The sequence below is a fragment of the Paralichthys olivaceus genome, chromosome 7 (assembly GCF_024713975.1).
Source record: "Paralichthys olivaceus isolate ysfri-2021 chromosome 7, ASM2471397v2, whole genome shotgun sequence".
NCBI classification, from domain to species: Eukaryota; Metazoa; Chordata; class Actinopteri; order Pleuronectiformes; family Paralichthyidae; genus Paralichthys; species Paralichthys olivaceus.
In genome coordinates, this window is record NC_091099.1 from 10,723,858 (window position 1) to 10,746,297 (window position 22,440).

General features: G+C 40.3%; 3 protein-coding genes across 6 annotated transcripts in view; 1 reads left to right on the plus strand and 2 right to left on the minus strand.

Annotated features, from left to right (window-relative positions):
* banp (BTG3 associated nuclear protein) overlaps positions 1-7,827 on the minus strand; it is a 32,658-nt gene extending 24,831 nt beyond the window's left edge. The window contains exons 1-8 of one of the 3 annotated variants that reach the window (XM_069528216.1): positions 7,595-7,827; positions 5,809-5,887; positions 5,452-5,561; positions 5,148-5,315; positions 4,849-4,938; positions 4,538-4,710; positions 3,051-3,290; positions 1,193-1,351 (exon numbers count right to left, since the gene is read on the minus strand). In XM_069528216.1, coding sequence (XP_069384317.1) covers positions 1,193-1,351; positions 3,051-3,290; positions 4,538-4,710; positions 4,849-4,938; positions 5,148-5,236 — 751 coding nt within the window. In that variant the 5' untranslated portion in view covers positions 5,237-5,315; positions 5,452-5,561; positions 5,809-5,887; positions 7,595-7,827. Of the gene's footprint in view, positions 1-1,192; positions 1,352-3,050; positions 3,291-4,537; positions 4,711-4,848; positions 4,939-5,147; positions 5,348-5,451; positions 5,562-5,808; positions 5,888-7,571 lie in introns of all 3 variants that reach the window. The other 2 variants (XM_020079548.2, XM_069528215.1) reach the window with 2 other exon arrangements.
* Positions 7,828-8,076: 249 nt separating this feature from the next.
* On the minus strand, positions 8,077-16,363 carry LOC109623926 (titin-like). Its single transcript, XM_020078387.2, has 4 exons — positions 16,206-16,363; positions 15,603-15,717; positions 8,986-15,243; positions 8,077-8,781 (listed from the first exon to the last, which is right to left on the minus strand). Exons 1-4 carry the CDS (start codon positions 16,224-16,226, stop codon positions 8,747-8,749), a joined length of 6,429 nt encoding a protein of 2,142 aa, XP_019933946.2. The 5' UTR covers positions 16,227-16,363; the 3' UTR covers positions 8,077-8,746.
* A 1,071-nt stretch (positions 16,364-17,434) lies between these two features.
* gdpgp1 (GDP-D-glucose phosphorylase 1) lies at positions 17,435-19,534 on the plus strand. Of its 2 annotated transcripts, none has more exons than XM_020078684.2 (2): positions 17,435-17,586; positions 18,065-19,534. In XM_020078684.2, the coding sequence occupies exons 1-2, from the start codon at positions 17,571-17,573 to the stop codon at positions 19,138-19,140; spliced, it is 1,092 nt and encodes a 363-aa protein (XP_019934243.2). In that variant the 5' UTR covers positions 17,435-17,570; the 3' UTR covers positions 19,141-19,534. The 2 variants fall into 2 exon arrangements, with proteins under 2 accessions (XP_019934243.2, XP_019934244.2); XM_020078685.2 differs by having other exon boundaries at positions 18,068-19,534.
* The last annotated feature ends 2,906 nt before the right edge of the window (positions 19,535-22,440 follow it).

Below are 22,440 nucleotides of genomic sequence, written 5' to 3' on the forward strand. Positions count from 1 at the left end.
AGCAATCTGTGGTAAACTTTGGTCAGAATCACAAGAAAGCTTTGGCAGCTAAAGTTGAGAAGCCGGTACGACTTAAGTGAAAACATCCTCCAAGTTTGCAGAAACACTGCAAACACTTGCACCCATTCCTTTCTAATTTGTTGAACACTAGTTTAACTTCACAGATCAAGGTTGAAAAAAATCTGAAATTCATTTGATGAGAGCACAAAAATAATAAGTTTCAATCCTGCAAGCCAACTGACACTGCTCCACTAAAACCAATAGAAACTGAAAACCAGTGGTGACCACTGGCCTGTAAGCAAAGGAAAAGAAAAGCAGATGTCTCTCTTTGTGAGATCCCATAACTGTGCACCTTGCTTGATTATAAAACAACCAGAGAAACGTAGCAACGTTATCTGTTGTTTCCTCAGACCAGAGATAAATGTTAATGTGCTCACTCCCACAGCATTTTACAAGAAACATGTCAGAAAGGTCCAAAGAGTTCTTAAAAACAAAGATTCCGAGTGCATTAACATGTTGGAATTCATATTAGTCATATATAATGCAAGGATATAATGCATGACTCTTTGTGTTGCTTGTAATAGTTTACTTATTCAGATCTGAATAAATGTGCTGATCCGCGAATTTTGGTTCACTTTCTCTGCAGCTATATTTCCTTTTTCATGCTGTTTTTTAGATGGGTTTGTGATAACGATGGTACACAGTAAATATTGTCCTGGACCAAATGTAAAACTAGGCTTTGTTCTGGAAAGTTACTTTAAAAAAACATCTGAGATTGGAGAACTTCTCATAAGTCCTTTAAGAATTCAACATGCCTGTCTCTCTCTGCTGTTGTGTCCTTTTTTGTCTTTTCCTGTATTAATATATAAATGAAATAAAGTCTGAATCTTAAATCAAACGCACAAGTCTGAAGAAAATCAGTTGTCCTTAGAGTACATTTTTATGAGTCAAGGACACAAATAACCAACTCAAGCCATCACTGTTGTCACACAGGGTGTAAACATGAAGTTTCAATTATGCATTTTTCTTGAGTTATTGTGTCACAACAATTTATCTACACACAAACCACAACGTAGTTAGCACGTTCCATGGTTGTGGATCTAGGGAGGTCTTATACACTAATTATAAATCACCTTCTTCAACACAACAGCAAAACAGAGAAATACCTGCTTTACAGCTCACTGTACTTTACCTGTGACTGAACTGCGAGGTGTACGTTTGGAGAAGCTCTTGACAGCTAGACTCTGGCCGCGCTGCTTGCGTCTCCAGGCTGTGCGACACTTTGAGTCAATGCTTTGCTTGATGCGGTACCAGTCTGACTCAGTGATGCCAAATTTGTGGAACAAGTGACCTGTGGGTTCATGGAAAGGTCAAAGGTCATCATATAGTGTATGATTGGTGATTTGGTGTTGATTGGTGGTTGATATGTCCCAAAGCCATCTCCGCTTCAGTGTTTCAACATTTCCTTTTTGCCTCAGAGTTTGCTACTGTTTAGTAATCGGGTCATTTAATCTGAAATGACTTAGAGCCCGACTGATTTATCAGTTGATCAATACTATTGAAATGAGGCTTTCACCAACAATCAATATTGTTGTTTATGTTTGCAGATATGCACCAATATGAAAAATTTATTTTACACAATAAACAATGCAGAAAATATGTACATTTATGTCTATATCAAATATTGTCTTAATTCATGTATTTGGCTGTATTTGTATTTTCCTTTTATTTATAATTAAGTTTATTGTTTCCTTGTCAAGGGTTTGATAATGACACCTTATATATTGTATATATATATAGATATATATTCTATATAGATATATATCTATATAGATATATATGAATGCAGATTATTAGTATCAGAAATGTTTTACTCCCCAATCAGCTGGGCTCTAGAATGAATGTATACTTTTATAAAAACTGAAGGGAAAAATTGACCATTTACCGTTTCCACATTCCACTCCCTTTAAACAAGTGGGGTTAACACAGGCCTGTGAGTGTGTCTCATCTCTCCATCAGTGCAGATATATGCAGCTGAGATTGGTGAGATCAGTGTTATGAACTGTTTAAACAGGGTGAGTAGCTTGACAGCTCATTTCTACATAAATTAAAAACGCAGCAACAGCCCCAGGGTAGAAAATGAGATAGAGCTGATGTGTATCTGCATGGGATGGCATTGAACGGCAGCCTTTACACACCTGATGGGTCCTGTACAGGCAGGCAGGGCAGGTGCTCTTTAATTCCTTTACCTTTTCTAAGCAGGCAGAATGAGTCACCCAAGTCACCTGGCACTGCTCCAGCTCGAGCATACATCTAACTTCTACTTTTAACTAAAATCCCCTGTGTGTACAAGTTGAAAATGCAATATGAGCCTAATAAATATATATATATATATATATATATATATATATATATATATATATATATATATATATATAGCCAGAGAACTTTTTACAAATGTCCATCTGTCTGACATTCCAACCTTTGAGTCTGCTTAATCAGTAAAATCAAAGAGTTCAGTGAATTAAGGGTGACTCCATCAGGATCCTTCTACCAGACATGTGCTTGTCATTTAGAGTCTGGTATGTTATAAAATGTGTTGCACATTAATGCGTGTGTGCAATGATGAATGCATGTTGTTATAACCCGCCTTGGGAATACAAACTGCAGTCTATTTCTGTGTTCAATTCAGTGCCGCTTTGTAATGGAATGGGGGGATGAAATGTGGGAAGGTCTCAGAGAGTTCATTTATCACAAGGGGGCAAGGCTTTAAACTCCGACTGAGTGATATTTATTAGTATAATTTGAATGATGAGAAAATCTTGTAATAATCGTGAGATAAAATTCTGTTAGTAGACACCGCCTTGACAGATACTGGTGGGTCATTTTTCCAATTAAGTCAACACAAAATGATTTAGTTCTGAGGCTTGAGAGGATCTGTCAGTGCTGGCAGCTGGTACATAAAAGATACTTTTTTTTAAACTTAGCAATAATGTTATCACAAAGTAAAGCGCTTGTCAATAGACAGATATTATGATGTCAGGACTCACAGCGAATGCCATAGATCATGAGCGGGTCCAACTGCTTCTTGCCATGTTTGCCTTGCCCAGAGAGATTTGACATGGCCTGGACCTCCCGATGGAACAGGTAGTCCAACAGCGTCAGTGCCATTTTCTCTGCTGTGCGGCAGTTTGTGCTGATATGGAGCATATCAGCTGCAGACACTGGGGAACGAACTCGCATCTCCGGGTTGTTCTCATCACCCAGCCAGGTGCCCTCTGGATAATCATCTAGAGAGCAGGAGAAGGAACAGTTACAGCTACACAGCTCTATCAGCAAACCTGCAGTCAGTTAACAGTTGCAGATCTGTGGTAGTGTGTAAATGCCACCTACCATTTGTTCACTGAAGAAAAGCTAAATATATAGATATGTATTGATTCAGAGATAACTACACTGGTACAGTCACTGAGATTCTGTACTCTGCACTGTGCAATACAACAGCACACCCATGTGGCAGTAAAGGCAAACTACATAAAACATGGGCAAACAAATGTTATTAAATAAGATATTAAAATGCAGAATATGTGGTTTGGCTGTTTTCTCACTGCAAATGTTAAATGTTAAGACCACCACACAAAGACACAAACAAAGCCTTTGAGACACTGCTCAGAATAACACATGGTACTTAATAATGCTGGCTAATACTATTTTGTCATGGTAACCCAAAGCTGCAACAAATCAACTAATGAATTGTTTCCCTTTCAAAGGAATTAAGATTAAGATCTTCCTCAGTCCACTGAAAATAACCCAACCATCAAGGACAACAAATTAAACTCTTTATAAATGTAAAGCTACTGAAAAATGATTCAATCACTAGAGTCAATGCTGACAATGCTCAAGTGCACAAGTCTTTTGCATGTAAGGACGAACACAAGCCAATTTCTTGTGAAAGTCAATCACTTCACATACAGGTCAAAATGGCAAAATGCTGTTTTTGACTGCCTAACTTGGGCATCTGCTGTTAGCCCAGGTATGTTTCGTATGCTAGCAGCCATGAGGCCAAGTAACCATTAGCCAGAATTCAATCTGAAGTGGTCAGAAATTCAGAGTTTAGATTTCTTATCACTCAAAGCAGGGGCAGATTTAGTGGTTTGGGGACTCCTGGAAAACTACTGCAACGTAAAAGTCTATAATAGTGATTTGGACGTTGCTTTTTCTTTTGCAGTACACACATGACTGTACATACAAGAAAAATAAAACACAAAAAGAATCAATAAGAGTACCATGGAAGTATTAGATCGATATACAGTTCTTAAAAAATAGCAGTATAGTTAAAATGTTAATGAGCCATCGCTGCTTCAACATAGCAAATATTTGTATTATTCATCTAAAAGAAAGCAAGGGAAATACATCACATGCATATGTGGCAGTTGATGAATATCTTTTTCAACTCCTCCTCCTCCTCCAGTGTTGTTTCATACACAAATGTGATAGTGGTCAGTGTTTCTGTGTGTTTATCAATAGCTTGTATTCGTACCTTCTGAATTGAGTGTGATCAGTGTGACATTTTGGCCACTTTGCGCGTTGTTGGAATGGCCGCCATTGGAAACAGAGTCACTGGCCTCTGAACCACTCTCCTGCTCCTCCTGACTCTCATCGGGACCCGGCACCTTTACCAGAATTGTGTTATGACGCCGCTTCGTCACGGTGCTGAGAAGAAACGCAAATATACAATCAGTGGTCCAAACATAGATTAAAATCACAGCTGTGGGCATCGTGTGTGAAGAAGTGATGAGAACGTTTTTCACATTTCAAACTAGACTAGAGATGTAAATGTGGACCACTCACTTGCTGAGCAGATTCTCCAGCGGGGTGTCCTCTTGGCTAGAGCTCTTCGGGTGCTCACTGCTCACGATCACATTCGTTTGTGGAACAACACTACGTGAGGAGTTAAACAGCCAATGATAAATTCCCACTGTTTTTTGGTTTAAACTAAACCTAAGCAATGTGGCTCTGGTAGTATCTGTGTTCATAATACATATTTGCAAAAAGTGTCTAAAAGCATCATAACAAAACTAAACATACTTAAATTTTGATTAATCTCCAGTGGATTGCACTCTATTGGCCTAAGATTTGTTGTAGCTTACCATCGCACTTTGTTCCAAGTTTGAGTGGCCCCCTGAGGTGACCCTGCAACCATAGGAACCTGGATAGGACTCTTGGGACAAGGCACCATGCTGTCCAGCTTGTGTCCAAGGGCTTTGCAGGTGGCATCCAGAGCCTGTAACTTGGACTCGATTCCCTCCAGTCGCTGGCTGATTGATGTGGTGAATGAAAAAAACAGGTTCTTGAAAGACAGAGAATAAGATCTCAAATGTATAATTTATCTTCAACATTTTTATTTCTTCAATTATATTTGAAAATATTTTTTTTTTAATCCAAAGCTTGTACCTTAATAAAAGATATGTCTTGGTTGTTGCTGTTGTTTTCTTGACTGTTGCTTAATTTTCTCTTTTTCCTCTGAGGCCTTTCTTCATCGTTTTCATGATTGTCAAGCAAGTCTGCCAAGAATAACCCAGAGACACAAACCTCAACACAAAACATGACAGCCTATGTTTTTTTTAAACCCTAACCCTCTCTATGGGATGTCTAGACTGAGGCTGTGTGTCCTTCTTCAGTCTGAGGAGAAATAGTTATAGGAGTATAAGAGTGTCTGCATCCAAAAATACAGAATTTACAATGCTGTTACAATTGTTGATTAAATGAAATTAAGACAATGTCATTGCTCATTCACAACGATTAGATTACCTGTTCGGTCCTCCTGGTTAAAGTCCTCCACTGTTATTTGCACAATGTCATCCAAATCTTGCTCCGACATTGTTCACACCTGAAAGATAAAGTAGAACATCAAAATATTTCTTTATTTACATGCTACTAAAAGGCAGAATAAAACCCTGGTTGTTGTCGATTGATGTCTCCTGAACTTAAAATTGTACGTGTTACACAAAATATAAAACTGCATTCCCCCTTGTTTGTATGATTCAGGGATGTTTCAGGAAGTTCCTTCAGGACTTAGTTACTTGTGACCAAGACAAACCCAACACATGGATTTGATTGTAACACTTTAGTCCTTAGTTATGTTCATGTAATGTTCTCACCTGTTATTGTAGAGGTATTACATTGTCTGTACCCAACATATCCAGGAACTGCATACAGCACAAATATAAATGTACTTTTCTGTGTACCACTGATATCCCATTTGTTTAAAAGTTTTCAGTTATAATTTAAATAAGGCCATCTTCATAAGAGAAAGCTTTGATATCATTACATTTTGTTTTCTAATGATGCAATCGCTATTGTCTGCAAAGGAAATGAAACTAAAAGGAGAAGAACTCATTTCTATGCATCAGTTCAGCAAAGTTCACTTTATAACTCCAACTACTGTGCATTTAACTACTGTTGGATTATTTAAGCTTACATTTGAATGAATTTGCTTCTTTAGACAGAGGTTTTATGGTGAGAGATGAAAGTGACAGCTTTTTAAATGATGGAAGTAGCATTGAACACTGTCGGTGACTGCACTTGCATCAGTCAGTATTAGCTGTCACTAATGTAATCACAACGCCAAAAAATTGCATATAGATTTATTTGATATGTTTATTTCGGTTAGCAACTTAAATACAAAATGAATGACAATCTGTGTGCATGGATGTGTCTCCTCAGCTGAGAGCCTGAGACAATTCAAATTATTAGGAGGGTGAGACACTGTGCGTTTATGAGACAGGGGAGACAGTTGTCCACACTCATCATGTGTCAGTCCTCTCTGGGCTTCATCCCTCTGGTTGTATACTTATTTATATATGCAGATTTCAATCTAACACACATTAAACATAGGTTTCCAGGTCATAACTATAAAAACATGTCACTATCTGAGTGATAGCAGCTGACTTTATAATAACAGGGTCGTTTGAATTTGGACTGACAGTGACGTTAGCTAGCATTAGCTCTGGTAGTAGCAGGGACAGGGAGTGTGTTCCAGCTGTTGTGGGGCAACAATGCGTCCCTCGATGCTTCCTCCTAAACTGCGACGACTATTAAAAACACCCCACAGTGCTGGAGGAGTCGAGCTAGCCGGGCTCACTGCGTCTGTATTGGGACTCCAATGCTAACGGTGCGGCTACGAAGCTAACTGGGCGGGGGTGGGGGCTTATCGATGATAATAAGTGTGTAAAGACAAAATAAAACAAACAACTGGCGCAACATGGCTGTGAGGTGATTTAAATTCATTATCCCATCCAGCTGGGAACGTTGCAACCACCGCACAGCTGCCCAGCCCGGTGAGAGACAGACGAGCTAATGCTAGCTAACGCTGCAGAGTGTGGAGATGCAAGCTTGCTTTGTAACGTTAAAGCTGAAGCTAAGGACTAAGCTAGCGTGGTGATTAGCATGCTAGCGGGGCCTAAAGGCCTCGGAGGTGTAAAGCAACGATCCTAAACATTCAGGATAAATAGCGACACAATCTGCCTCTCGCTCGGCTGCTCCGCTCCCGCACCGCCACACGACACACGTACCGTGTAAGATTGGGTTATATTACCGTGTGAATGATGAATTCTCGTGGTGTTTGTAGGGATTCCGATAACGGCGCCGTTCCTCGCGAGAGATGAGTCCTCGCCTCCGCGTGTTTGTCTCTTCATTCAGTGGAACGAGGCCAGAGCGCCCATCTGACACTGCGGGTGAGACTACAGGAGACCGAGAGTTCGAGTCCCCTCCGGTTTCAAGTCTTGGTGATTGTGTTTACCGATGTACGGTCGTGACTATAAGAACAATTTTTTTATTACACTTTCCTCAGCACAGTGACAAAGTGTTTGACAAAAAAAACACGCAATAAAATAACAATAAAATAGTTTAAAAAAGAAAACAAGTTAAAGTATTTGAATTTCACACAGAGATTAGTTATATTATATAATATCATATTAGTTACAAACAAAAGTGAAGTGAAAATCTCTCTCTCTCTAAATACACACACACACACATATGTATATGCACTGCTCAAGTACAGTAAAGATACCTCAAAACTAAAGTATCTCACATTCCATCATTTATTTGAATTTTCACAATTTAGTTTGACCTTATTATTTCTCCATTATTGTTCATAAATCGTGTTTGGTGTGTGTGAGAGACAGAAAAGACAGCAAGCAAACAAGTCATGATACCTTATGAAAATAAGTTGTTGCAACTCTTTGTGATCATGTTAGCAACTGAAATGACAGAAATGGAAAGAAATACGGATATTCTTTTTTATAACACTTTTCTTAACAAAGTTACAAAGCGTTTGACAAAAAGGAAACACAACAATAAAATTAACCAAAAAACCAACGAAAAATGAATTCACACAGAGATTATAATAGGGATTTAAAATCAGTACAGAAATAGCATGTTTAATCTCAGCAGGTAGAGTATTTTTTGCTCTTGTTTGCAGCAGAAACAAAAAGGTATTCATTGCATCTTTTTTCTATGAATACAATTCAGCAAAGTCAATAATTCATACAAACATTAAAATATATATATTTTTACCTACAAAACAGCAGTTTATGGTAATGTATTAATTCAAAGAGCATTTTCTAAATGAAAAAATAAATATATATTGGGGATAGAACAAAAATGAATGTTTTGTAAGTGAGATATAGATTATGATCTTGAAGTAGAGATCTGGAGATGGCTACCTCAGCCCCAGGATAGAGACAAGCTAAGCTCCTGGATTTGTCTCCCAATCTGTTGTATCTGAAACAAACAAACATAAAACAGAATTACACTTCATACAGTAAGTAGAATAATGTTTAAAGATATAGTGCTTACTGCATACATCTTCATATTTTATATCTTACTGTAATTAGACAATATAATCCTATCTTAAATCATAAATCTTTTCATTTCCAATACAAACCACAATTGTTATAATATGTGTTTATTATTCCTAGATTGTACCTGTCATTTTCGTTCCCTCCTTGGTCTCAGCTGGGACACCAATCCCATACTCATTTTCCCCAGTGATTCTGAAGAAGTAGATTCCTCCCTCCTCTAGGTCAGACACCTTATAGGACAGTCGACAGCATTTGTCAGTGAGTCTTGTCCACCCTTGTCTACTGATGTCCCGCATGTCCACATAGTAGTTCTTGACAGGAGCTCCTCCCTCATTCTCAGGGATGTCCCAGGTAACAGTGGCAGAGGTTTTGGTCACATCCTTGACTATTATATGAGTTGGTGGACCAGGGGAATCTAAAACCCTCACACTCAGGGCTAAAGAGGCAGATCCAGCCGCATTTTGCAGTTTGACTATGTACTTGCCAGAATCGTCACGTGTTGCTTGTTCCACTGTGACAGAGGTGAGGCCATTGGTGGTGTGTATGAGTCCCCTGACTCTGAGATCGACATCTGCTTTGTCCCATAACACACTGGGAACAGGTTTGCCTGTGAAAGGCACAGTCAAAGTGAAGGAGCTGCCATCTCTAACAAGTAGGGTCTTCCTCATCTCGTTGCTAATGTCAAACCTTGGCTCTTCCTCTCTCTCAACAGCTATTTGAGGCTCTGTTTCAGGACTTGGCTCACTGATGCCAATCTTATTCATGGATCTGACAATAAAAATATATTCTGTCCCTGATGTGAGTCCAGTTATTGTAAACTCTGTTTTATCTGTGTTAGGAACACCAACAGTCCAGTCTTCTTCTGTTGATTTTCTGAACTCAACTTTATACCCTGTAACTGCTGCTCCACCATCAAACAAAGGCTTGTTCCATGACAGACTGATCGAGGACCTGGATGAATCAACTATGATGGGCTTTGCTGGAGGTGAAGGTAGAAACTTTGGATCCTCTGCCACGGTTAGTGGGCACGGGACACTGGGTTCACTTATCCCTCCAGCATTCTCAGCAAAGACTCTGAATTCATACTCACATCCCTCATGCAGACCAGAGGCTTTGACTCGTAAGTCATAGACTGGTTTTTTGTTGACTCTTACCCAGCGAACACCCTGCTTCTCTCTCCTCTCAATGATGTAACCACTGATGCGGCTACCACCATCAGAGTTTGGTCTCTTCCAGCAGATGGTCATAGCCTCAATAGTTGCACTTGTAACCTCAACATCCATTGGGGCAGATGGGACGTTAAAGGGATCCACAGCCTTGATGGGCTCACTTTCCAAAGTCTCACCCTCCCCATATTTATTCACTGCCCTCACTCGAAAAAGGTATTCATTTCCTTTGAGCAGCTTGGTTATCTTACAAGTTGTTGCCATCATGTCACCGTACACAAGAGTCCAGGCAACACGGCTGGTTTCACACTTCTCAACAATGTAGTACATGATCTCAGCACCACCATTCTCATGAGGGGGTTCCCATGACAGGGTGCATTTCTCTGCTGAAAGTCCAGAAACCTCCAGAGGTCCAGCAGGTGGGCCTGGCCTGTCCAGGACCTTACAAGTGATAGCTTTAGATGTGGTACCACCTGTATTCTGTAGGGTCAAAGTATATTGTCCAGAGTCTTTCCTAACACTTTCTCGGATGAGAAGAGAGGTATGCGTCTTTGTTGCAGTCATCTCAATCCTTCCCTTCGTGCTAATATTTCTACCATTCTTCAACCAAAACACTGTAGGATTTGGGCGACCAGCGATTTCAGCATCTATTCTTAGGAGGTCTCCTGCTTTGACAATCACCACCTGTCTCAGTTTGTCATCCAAGATAATTTTGGGTGGTTCTACATCATGCTGTACAGTAACAGGTCCTGTGGTTTCTGAGGGTGCACTGAAGAGTTCAGCTGAATTCTTTGCAATCACACGGAAATCATATTGTTCACCCTCTGTGAGGCCAGTCACTTCCAAAGAGGTTTCCAGTAAATTAGTGAAATTGCACTTTAGCCAACAACTCTCTGGCAGCTCTTTACGCTCAACAATGTAAGCAGTTATTTTCGCTCCACCGTCGTATTCTGGTTTATCCCATGAGAGGGAAACTGAGCTGTTGCTTATGTTGGTGACTGTGAGGTTCTGTGGGGGATCGCACTGGTCTCTTGCTGCAACAGGATCAGATGTCTTACTGCAGGGTCCAATACCTGCCATATTCTCAGCACAGACCCGAAACTCGTATATCAGGCCCTCCTCAACACTCGTTACCTTGAACTGTTTCTCACTCACCAGGCTTCTGTTTAACTTTGTCCACAGAATACTGCTTTGATCTTTGCATTCAATATGATACCCCATGATAGGGCTGCCGCCATCACTATCTGGATTGTTCCAAGCAATGACCATTACAGACTTTGAGGCCTGCACAACATGGAGGTCAGTTGGTGGACCAGGGGGCTTGAAGGGATACTGGGCAACAACAGGTTCAGATTCAATAAACATGCTCTTGCCATAGCGATTCTCTGCAGCAACACAAAACTGATATTCAGTACCTTGTGTCAGACGGGCGATTTTGATTGATGTTCTTGCAACTGTAGCTGAAACAGTCTGCCATATTGTGCTGCCTGTATCTCTCTTCTTAACAACATAATTCGTGATTTCACATCCACCAGTATAACGTGGGGGCTGCCATGAAAAAGACACAAAGTCAGCACTCACCTCATCTACACTAAGGTCACTTGGTGGTCCAGGTCTTTCAAAGACATTAACCACAATTTCAGCAGACGTGTTTCCAACAGAATTGGACAGAGTCACTTCATACACACCCACATCTATTTTGGAGGCATCTTTGATAATGATCTGAGATGATGTGTCAGATGTGTGTACATTTACCCTGCTCGTCTCTTTCAATGCATTGCCATCTTTTTTCCAGGATGCTGTTGGTGCTGGAACACCCTTGAATGGAACATCAATCTTAAAATCATTGCCTGCCTTCACACTGAAAGTGTTGGACAGCAAATTAATAATGGGCCCAGCACTAGTATCCTTAACGGTAACAGGCGCCAACAAATACTTTGGTTCACTTTTTCCCTTTTCATTTAAAGCACTCACTCTAAAGAAGTATTCCTTTCCTTTTGTCAGCCCATTAATTGTCACTTCCAGTGCTTTACTCTCTGAACATATTGTCCATGTGTCATCTCCCTTTGCTTGCATTTCTACAGTATAACATGTAATTTTGCTTCCTCCATCATGGTCAGGTTTCTCCCAAGAGAGTGTCACATTATTGCAAGTGACATCACTGATAGTGATTTTACCTGGAGTCAGAGGAGCCTCAGATGTTTTAACAGCCTCAGTGGTTGCTACTGGTTGTCCAGTTCCAAATTCGTTCACAGCCAACACACGGAAATAATAAAAGAAACCTTCCTGGAGATTGTCGATCTTGTATGAGTTCCTGACACAATTGCTACAAACGCTTGTGAAGGCCTTTCTAGCTTCCTCACGCTTCTCTATGATGTAGTGTGAAATCTTTGATCCTCCATCAATGAGAGGTGCCTCCCAGGAGATGGACACAGAGTCTCTCTTTACATCTTTCACCTCTAGGTTTGTAGGGGCACTGGGAGAGTCCAAAACTCTAACGTTGATGAAAGCTGATTTAGAGCCACTGCAGTTTACAGCGGTCAACACATACTTTCCTGAGTCATTTCTGTTGACATTCTCAATCAATAGCACTGTGAAGGAGCTTGTAACCTCAATTTGAGCACGCTCACTGAGAGATCCATCTTCCTTCGACCATTTAACCTCAGGCTCTGGCCTCCCTTTGATGGTGACATGGAGGCGTAAGGTGGAACAGGCTCGGATGTTCACAATCTTCCTCAAGGTGGTGTCCAGCTCAATGTCAGGTGCCTCCAGTTTTTCAGCTGCTTTCACTGACCCAGGTAGATCCACAGGCTCTCCAATTCCAGCAGCATTAATCGCTCGTATACGAAAATTATACTCTGCATTTTCTCTCAGTCTCTTCACTGTGTAGTTTGTTTCATCTACACCTGTGAATGTAATCCACTCATCCTCTCCTGTTTCTTTAATTTCAACTATAAATCCACTGATGACTGCACCACCATCATAGATGGGCTTTGACCAAGTCAGAGATACAGTATTGCTGGAATAGTCTGTCACTTTAGGGTTGGTAGGGGGACCAGGTGGGTAAGTAGCTTCACAGACTTTTATATACTCACTTGGCTCACTGGGTGCACCCACACCAGCTGCATTTTCTGCCGATACTCTGAATTGATAGTAATGTCCCTCAGTGAGCCCTGTGCAACGGAAACGGAAGTCGTTTAGCCTTCTCTTGTTGCATTTAGTCCACCTGACACCTTCTTTGTCACATTTCTCCAAGATGTAGCCATCAATCTCTGAGCCTCCATCGCTCTCTGGCCTTTCCCATGTTAGCGCTACAGAGTCACCAGTCACTGCGCTCACTGTAGGAGTAGATGGTGCACTAGGGGTTTTAAATGGGTTTTGTGCAATGAAGGGGTCTGATTCCAAAAATTCACCAACACCAAATTTATTCACTGCAGCAATTCTGAATATGTATTCTTTTCCAGGCACCAGTTTTGTTACTTTGTAACTGACAGCTTCAACATGAGCATCAACCCCTGTCCATGTAACACGACTGGTCTCCCTCTTTTCAATGATGTAGTGGGAAACACAGGCACCGCCATCATTTAAAGGGAGGTTCCAGTGAAGATTACACTTATCTGCACTGATAACTTTCACTCTCAAAGATCCATCAGGAGGACCAGGTCTGTCCAGGACCTTCACATTAATTGGCAGTGACGTAGTTCCACCAATGTTAATAAGGCTCAGTAAAAACTGGCCCCCATCCCCTCGTGTACAGTCCCTGACAGTAAGAGTTGTGTGAGTGAGGGTGTTTTTGACCTCCATTCTCGGTGTAACTTTGTCAATTTCTTTTCTGTCTTTGAGCCACAGTACCTCAGGAAGGGGCTTCCCAAAGTAATCAGCCTCAATAATGAACGTCTCACCCGCCTGAATGACGGTAGTACTCTTGAACTTAGGATCAATATATGCTGTGGGTGCTTCAATAACATCCTGAGCGATGATGGTTACAACTTCTGAAGGTGGGCTCCAAACACCGGCTCCATTCTTGGCAGTTACTCTGAACTCATAACTTTGGCCTCCTGTCAGACCTGTAACTGTGAACTGATTCTCATTAACATTAGTGAAGTTTGCCTTCATCCATCTGCCATCTGGGAGGTCCTTCTTTTCAACAACATAGCCTGTGATGGTGCTTCCACCATCGTACTTGGGTTTTTCCCACTGAAGTGTGACGTTCTCTCTCGTAATGACAACAGCGTCAGGCTTTCCAGGTGGATCACAGGGGTCTCTCGCCACATAACATTCAGATATCTTGCTCGATGAGCTGAGTCCAGCAATGTTCTCAGCAAAGACCCTGAATTCATACTCAATGCCCTCTTCCAGGCCGCTTGTTTTGAAGCGAGCATCGGTTATAACAAACTTGTTCAGCTTGGTCCATAAAATGCTGTTCTTCTCTTTGCGTTCAAGGTGATAGCCGATGATGGGGCTGCCTCCATCTTTGTTTGGGGGCTGCCATTCAACAACCATGCTGTACTTTGTCACGGTGGACACAAAGGGAGTCCCAGGAGCATTGGGCACACTAAATGGATATTGTGCAATTACAATAGGAGAGGTGATTGCCGTACTCTTTCCGTACCTATTTTCTGCAAACACTCTAAATTGGTATTCACTTCCTGTCTTCAGCTTGGTGACTTTGATTGTAGTTCTTACTGTGGTCGCTGACACGGTCTGCCACTCTGTACTTGTAGTTCCACGTTTCTCCACTATGTAGTTGTCTAGCTGACATCCTCCTGTGTATTCAGGTGGCTCCCATGAGATGGTAGCGTAGTCAGAACTGACTTCATCAATCCTCACAGGACCTCTGGGCGGATCCGGCTTTTCAAGAACAACCACACTGATTTCTCCTGTGAATTCTCCAGCGCTGTTGCTCGCTGTGACTAAGTATTGACCAGAGTGCTCCCTGGCAGCATGTCTGATATGAAGAACTGCTAATGAGGGTGTAGCTGAAACCTGGAGCCTCGATGTCTCTTTAACTGCAACACCATTTCTTTTCCATTCAATCTTGGGTGCTGGTTGACCAAACACTGGGATTTCTACTTTCATATCTTCACCATCCTTGACAGTGAATGTGCTAAAAGTTATCTGGAGTGATGGCTTAATAGCATTTTCCTTCTCTGTCACAGGACCAGATGGGACCTGAGGGTTGGGTTCTCTGTTCCTTTCAGACGTGTCAGACGAACCTGGTATGAAGATCAGATAAGCGGTAAATAATTGTTTTTAATAATATATATGAGTATTGTTAAGTCAAATTAATCTATATAAATGTTTAAATTATTTACATTGTGACAATCTGTTATTTGAATCTATACCAAAATGTGAATATATAGTTTTATTTGTTATTAACATAAAATAATTGTTTATACTGAAAAATCAAAAACTGTATAAGTAGAAATAACAAGGGACAAAAAATGTATTCTAGACACTTGGTAACAATTAGGCAACACAATAATCCAACATTTTAGCATGTTTTGATTTCAACTCAAAGCAAAGCATTGATATATACAAGGCTACAAAGTGAGAGGAGGATTGTGTGACATACCTTGGACAATGAGTGAGGAGGGTGACTGGGAAGCTCCTGCTGCGTGCTCTGCATTAGTGTCTGGTGTCATATTTATATTTAGAGTGTGAGCTTTATCCTCGCTTTTCTTTCCCGTCTACAAAAAAGAAAGGAACAAAGCTATCAGAAAGAAGAAGAAAAAAGGGAAAGAGATGCATGCATACATAAACAGGGCGATATTTAACCCCCCCCCCCCCCCCCCCCCCCCCCCCCCCCCATTGTTTCTATTTGGTTGTTTGTAGTTTATGACCACGTTATAAAAATTTGCTCTACATATTTCATTTTACTGACATTTTGACAGATCTGACATTGATGTTTTAGACAGACGATGTGGGCTGTGTTACTCTGGTGAGTGTGATGTGTTGTAACAGAAACTTTTGATGGTGTTAAAAATAACTACAGGCATGACGGAGTAGGCGGCCAGCTGCTCAGATAAAACTACAACTTTCAAAGCTCTAATAAGTTTCAAACTACTAAGAAACATTGAAAAATCACCAAAGAAAACATCATTCAGAGGGGCCCTCGGCTCTTTCTGTACTATTCCAACAAGCTATTTCCTACAAGCAACACAACTGTACCACTTACTTGATTGTTGTTTGATTCCATCCTTTCTCTCACTTGTCCGTAATAATGTATGAGAAATGTGACGTGATGTAAAATCCAGCTGCTTCAGTTTAAATGCATCAACTGTGGTGAGCCGAGAAAATCTGTGGCAGACGTGCACAGCTCTGCCTGTTACTCTCTGCTTTATCTGCAAAGGCATGCAGGGGCTAAAATAACCATGATGCCTGATTGGCCAACTGCTCATGCTTTTAAAGTTAGCCTGTGACAGTCAGCCCAGGAAAAACTGGAAAGTGGCTTAACAGTTAAATATTGCTCACATGGCATTTACCATATGACTTTACACTTTAGATACTTTGTAAATACATTTGTGTTTAATTGGGGGTGGGTGTGTTATATGCGCAGACAATAAGCAAATTATCATCCATTACAATAATAGCAATGGGTCAAAGCTACAGAAGAATCAACATGTAGACTACTCTTATAAATATTCAAGCTTTTAATCTGCTGCCTTATAAAACTTTGGAAGGAGTGAGTTGGCAATAACAAACAATATTTTACTGGAAGCCAGATATCAAATAGATATCCTGGGCACTTGAACTTCCTTTGCAGTACACGCTTCAGGACACAGGGGGGAGACAATCCAATATGAATAAGGCAATGTAGAAAACAGGAGATAAGAGTTCCTATATCCTTATAGTATAAACAGTAACAAGCAGTTCAGAAAGTGAGGACACGATGGGGGAAATAAAAAGACTGGATGAGGGGAAGAGAAGTGAAGAATATACTGGGGGGGAAAGTAAGTCAACAGGTGCACCAACTCAGAAAAACATGGCTTATTGAGGTTGGCAGTAATGCAACCACTGGAATAACTGCTACAACAGAGGAGGAAGAAGAAGGAACTGTACTATGGGTATTTGCAAATATCCGCAGATATTCACTGCTATGGGCAGTGAGAAAGCAGATATATTGGCAAAATTATTGTTAATCGACATTACACGTACCATTAAGCAAAGCAGAAATAATCATACAGGCAAGAACACTGACATTTAAATGACAACGGGAGACATTTGTACAGAATTCAAAAGTGGGCAATTCTAAGTAGGAACTGGTGAGAGGAGCAGAGGAGAGAAAGTCATTACCCATCACAGTATTAAATGATAATCATGAAATAGGCAAACACCCAACACTCCCGTTCAGAGGGTGGCGGTAATGCGCCTATAAGCTGGTTTGCCAACCCGTAAAAACACAAGAAGAAGAGAAAGCAACAGCAGCAGCAGCAGAAGAAGAAGGCGAACCGGTGCTAGGAAGTAGCTTGTGACCTGTGTCCTCTTCATGTTGTTGTAGCTTTTTAAAACAAGGTATTTAACTCCCGTCTGTTTCAAGACGATGACAAAACCTAAAGGTGAGTTCACAGTTAAATGAGCTCGTGTTTGTGTCATGGCGTCTTCCGCGTCACAGTAGAAATGTTAACACGTGTCTCTGATTTTCATTGATTCATTCATGGATCATATTTTCTTGATGTTGTTTATTTTTTTTACAGCTTATTAAATGTTTGCTCCACGTGTGAGCATTAAAATGTGTTGTTCTTCAACTTGTTACCTTTCTGACAAATCCATTTGAGGCCTGTACTGTGTACTTAGTTTTTATAAGACTTCTGATATTCTTTTCTTTTCTTCATTCTGTACCAGTGTTTGAGGTCTATGACATCCATACAATGGAGATCTGAGTAAAATAACATGTGGTGTATTACTGTATAACTGATTTTAGAGCTGCCACTTTGTAAATTAATCAATTAGTGATTAACTGAAAAGTTTAACTAACTATTCAGATTGTTTCCACCTTCTCAAAGACCTTCAAGTCTTATTCCTGTGTCTCATCAGCAGATCCAACCATGTCGCTCCAGTTTGTTTACACCGACCAGGACTTTGTTACAGATGTGCATCGAAGCAGTGAAAAGAGTCCGTCAGCCAAGTTTGACGCTGTCATCCAAGCCGGCTGGAGCGACAGGATGGAGAGGGGACTTTTTCGCTACAATCTGGGTGATTTACAAACACGCATTATGCCGGGGTCACACAGCTACGTGGCACAGTTGAATATTCAAAGAGGTACAGAGAAAAGAAAGCCTCAGGAGATACTGAGCATTAAGCAGGAGTTTAACGCCAAACAGTTTCATTTTAACAAAATAAATCCAGAGGAAATTATATTTGAGATGATAAAGAACACAGAGGCAGGCTCAGCTTTGCACCAGCAGAGCAGGATGGTCGTGATGGTCAACGTCAGTCCACTGGAGTTTGGGCATTGTCTCTTTGTTCCAGATCCATCGCGCTGTTTACCGCAGGTTCTGACGAGATTTGCCATCCAGGGCGGTATCGAATCTGTGCTCCTGAGCGCCGACACTGGCTTTCGCATGGGTTTCAACAGTCTGGGAGCATTTGCGTCAGTCAACCATTTACACCTACATGGCTATTACATGGACCATGAGCTGAAGATAGAATCAATGCTGCTCAGGCCATTGGTTCCTGACAAGGGTTTTTATCGCTTGTTGGACTTTCCAGCAGGTTTTGTGTTTTATGCTGAAACAGAGGAGGTGGAGAAAGTTGCCAGAGCCATTTGTGAAGTGACGGATTTCTTGGTTGATGGAAATGTCGCTCACAACTTATTCTTGACCAGAGGATGTCCTCCCTGTGAACGGATACAGGACGAAACAAATGTCTGTCTGAGAAAAGGTGTTCGTATCTGTGTGTGGCCCAGAATGCTCTGCTTCGGTGCCAAAGAAGATTCTGCGTTCAATGTTGCTCTGTGTGAGCTGGCTGGACATTTACCGTTCAAGAACAAGAAGGACTATGAGCTCAGCACTGAAAAAGATGTGATGGACATCATTGAGCGGTATCTTCTGCCTGACGGGGAGTTTCACAGCTTGGAACAGCAGCTTATTCGTCTTTTAATGGATTCTTAATGAATGGAGGACTTGATCAACCTTGTGCTTGAGCAACAAATCAGATGAAATCGATCCTTCATACATTTGTGTTATTGTTCCAGGTTTTTGATGACACAAATAAAATTTAACAAATCCTGCACCAAATACAAATATTTAGATGTGTTAATTATTACATTTTAAAATCTGTGAATTTCCTTTCGCTAAAGGATGTGTTATAGTGAAAGTTGTATTAAATACATTTGAAAACCAATAATAATTTATCTAAAACCTAAGGTTTGTGTTATATTTTTTTTGCTATGTTATGTGAAAACACATTTTGGTATGGTCAGGTATAATAGCACAGTTAATGCATTCTGCTCTGAAGATGCTTCAATCCATTGATTATCGATAAAGAAACAGAAGAAACATGGAATGTTGTTTTTCATGCGATGCCTGTTTCACCCCAATACTCCTCAGCACATACACACTGATTAACATACAAATACAGCACATGCAACAGTCTTGTCTGACAGTGGTAGTCGGATCGAGCTGGATCAGTGTAACACGTTATCCCTGAAGATCACATCATCTGCCAGAATTAGATCACCAAGGTAGCAGTGCTAAGCCAAGCAGTGAGATCAGCGAGCACAGATGCGTGGCCGTTCATTACAGCGCTGGTGAGAAAAAAACCAGGGCGTTGATCTATATGTTCAGCAGCTGATGTGCTCATTTGCCAATTTTCATTTCATAAGCAGCCACCGGTATTGATCTGTTTTATCATTAGAACGTGATGGAATTGAAGAGGCATTTCAAGGATGTTTGACTGACCACAAAAACTCCCACCTTGTTGATGTAAAGAACATACAATGAATACATATAAGTATATTGAACACACACACACACATATAATGATATGTCTTAAATTTATTTTCTTTGTGATTCGTGCAATTTACCTTCCTCTGAACAGACATGCTTACGTCAGGATAACGTGATTGTTGATGTTTTTAATCACATTTAGAAAATCTCTGCTTTCACCTGTCATGTACTCTGTGGGTGTTTCTTTGCACAGAGGTTTTCAGGATGGTGTCAGCAATTCAAATGAATACAGTATTGTTGGTGTCACGTTTCATTGGGAGAAGTGAGTGAGTTTCTTCATCCGGATATGTTCAAAGAGAGTCAGCTTCATGGCAGTCGTCCCATCATGCCTCAGGGCTTGTTGGAGCCAGTCATTGTCACCACCAGTGTTACCCTGCATGGATTGTTTAGTGGCCACAAATATGATTCATGTTGCTTCTGTATAGTAAATACTGCGACAGTGACTACTCATAGGTGAAATATTACAGCTACATTATACTTACATATACTGAACATGTAACATGTCTTCATATCAGTTTGTATGGATCCATTGGAATCGTAAAATATCCCATTATTTATAGTACACCAATATATCTATATATATTTTATTTGTAACAGTGATTTCATCATTTTCATACTCCATTCAAACAAGCCTAACACGAGTATTTCAGGGGCATACACATAAAGAAGTCTTTCATTAGAATCCCCCTCCCTGAAACTTGTTCTTATTGTAAGGCTTGTGAGGTTTACATTTAACTGAGGAGTTTCATGTGTATAACTTTGCCTAATGCAGCTTTGATTTGGAGTAGAGTTTAGACATTAAGTTAAAAAAAGTGTTTTATTCATAATTAATCACGCTTATTTTCTTTTAGACTGTTTCAGATAGTTATGTCCTCAGCAGAGGACAGAAGAGAAACAACCATGACAATTCAAAGCTGCTGTTTGTTCTCTAGTCATGATCTTCTTGTCTAGACAGGTAGGTCTTGCTCACCCTATTTACATTAGTAACTGTGTGTGTAAACATTTGCATACACCATTTTTTTCCCACAATGTAAATGTTATATAGATGTCTGTACTACATAGTGCACACAGAGCTGAGAAAACAACCTCTGGTAATATGTTAACACATATTAACTGTACAGAAGCATAATGCTTGTTTGCCTTCTTGCTGACAGTTAGATACTATACTCACCTAAAGCACAAGTTAGCTTAGCATAATTTCTGGATGAAAATCGATCGACACCAAAAGTGCTCAAATCTTGTATTTCCAAATTGGCATCTTCGTCTGCGTCTATACGCACATTTTTTTTCTTTTCTGCTCGTTTTTGAAACCTCATCACCCACTAGCTCTGTGAATTTTGCAGAATAGTTCGGTATTTGCTGTTTCCTCCCACTCACTCTGGTGACATGTAACCAGGGGGGCTGGCAGTAAAAGTTAAGGGAAAATTCCGTAGCAACCTCCTCCAGCTTATTTACCACAAACAAGAATATATTATCAATGTTCTCATCAGGTTTGGACCACTGTAAAAAACATGGCGGCCTCCGTAGAGAGGACACAATGTAAATCTTAAGTATTTAAATATAAAGGTCTCGTTCTCGGGTAAAGAAAACAACAATTTATACAATTTACATGAAACATCACTCAGATTATTTCATATTCAGGTTCTGCCAATAGATCACTTTCACCTAAATCTTATACACTGGACCTTTGATTGTAATATACATTTCAGTTTATTGAAATTTTTATGTTTAGATGTAAGTATATAAATCAATTAATAGTAATTATTATTATTATTACTTTACAATACTTTTACTTATTTTTTCTTTATTCTAGGCTTGATTATCCAAGTAAAATTGAATGTTTTACATTTTGTCTGTACAACAGTGCAGCATTTTTTGTAGAGTAGGAAAACTGGACACTTGACAACCTTCAACCCTTAGACTGTGATGCTTGACTGAGTCAAACCTGTTGTGCACCTTTCTAATGGGGCCCAGCACGGATTGACATTATTTACACTTAATGCTTCATAGGAGCAGCCCTGTACAGAGGACACACAGAAACATCCTGCCCTTGACTGAAAGAAAGAAAAGACCAAGTGTGTGTGTATCCAGAGGCCTGAGTGTATTTACTCCATATGCTGTTTGTCTTTCTCTGACATGTGAAGAGTTTGTGCTAAGGGAGGATTTACCACAGGAAGTTCTTCATCCCTGTACATGTTGGCTTGATTACAACCTGGATTTACCAAACCAGACTAGTATCATTAACACAATCTATTCACAGGGCGTCCTCATAAAATATCACCTCCCCCCTGTTTGAGCTGGATATGAAGCATGTTTCCTCTCACTACAAATCCTTAGTCGTAGTGGAATGAAATATTTTCTTGTTTGCACCTGTACAAAGTATTCAATTATGAAATATAGTAATCAAAATAGACTTTTAAAATCTAATGTCCAAATAAGGAGATCATCTGAACATGTGACCTC

Coding starts and splice junctions, on each gene's coding strand:
- LOC109623926 (XM_020078387.2), bottom strand. CDS start 16,226: ATGGAATCAAACAACAATCAA. Junction 15,718..16,205: donor TGGAATCAAACAACAATCAA/GTAAGTGGTACA, acceptor TCTTTTTTGTAG/ACGGGAAAGAAAAGCGAGGA. Junction 8,782..8,985: donor GGAGGGAACGAAAATGACAG/GTACAATCTAGG, acceptor TGTTTGTTTCAG/ATACAACAGATTGGGAGACA.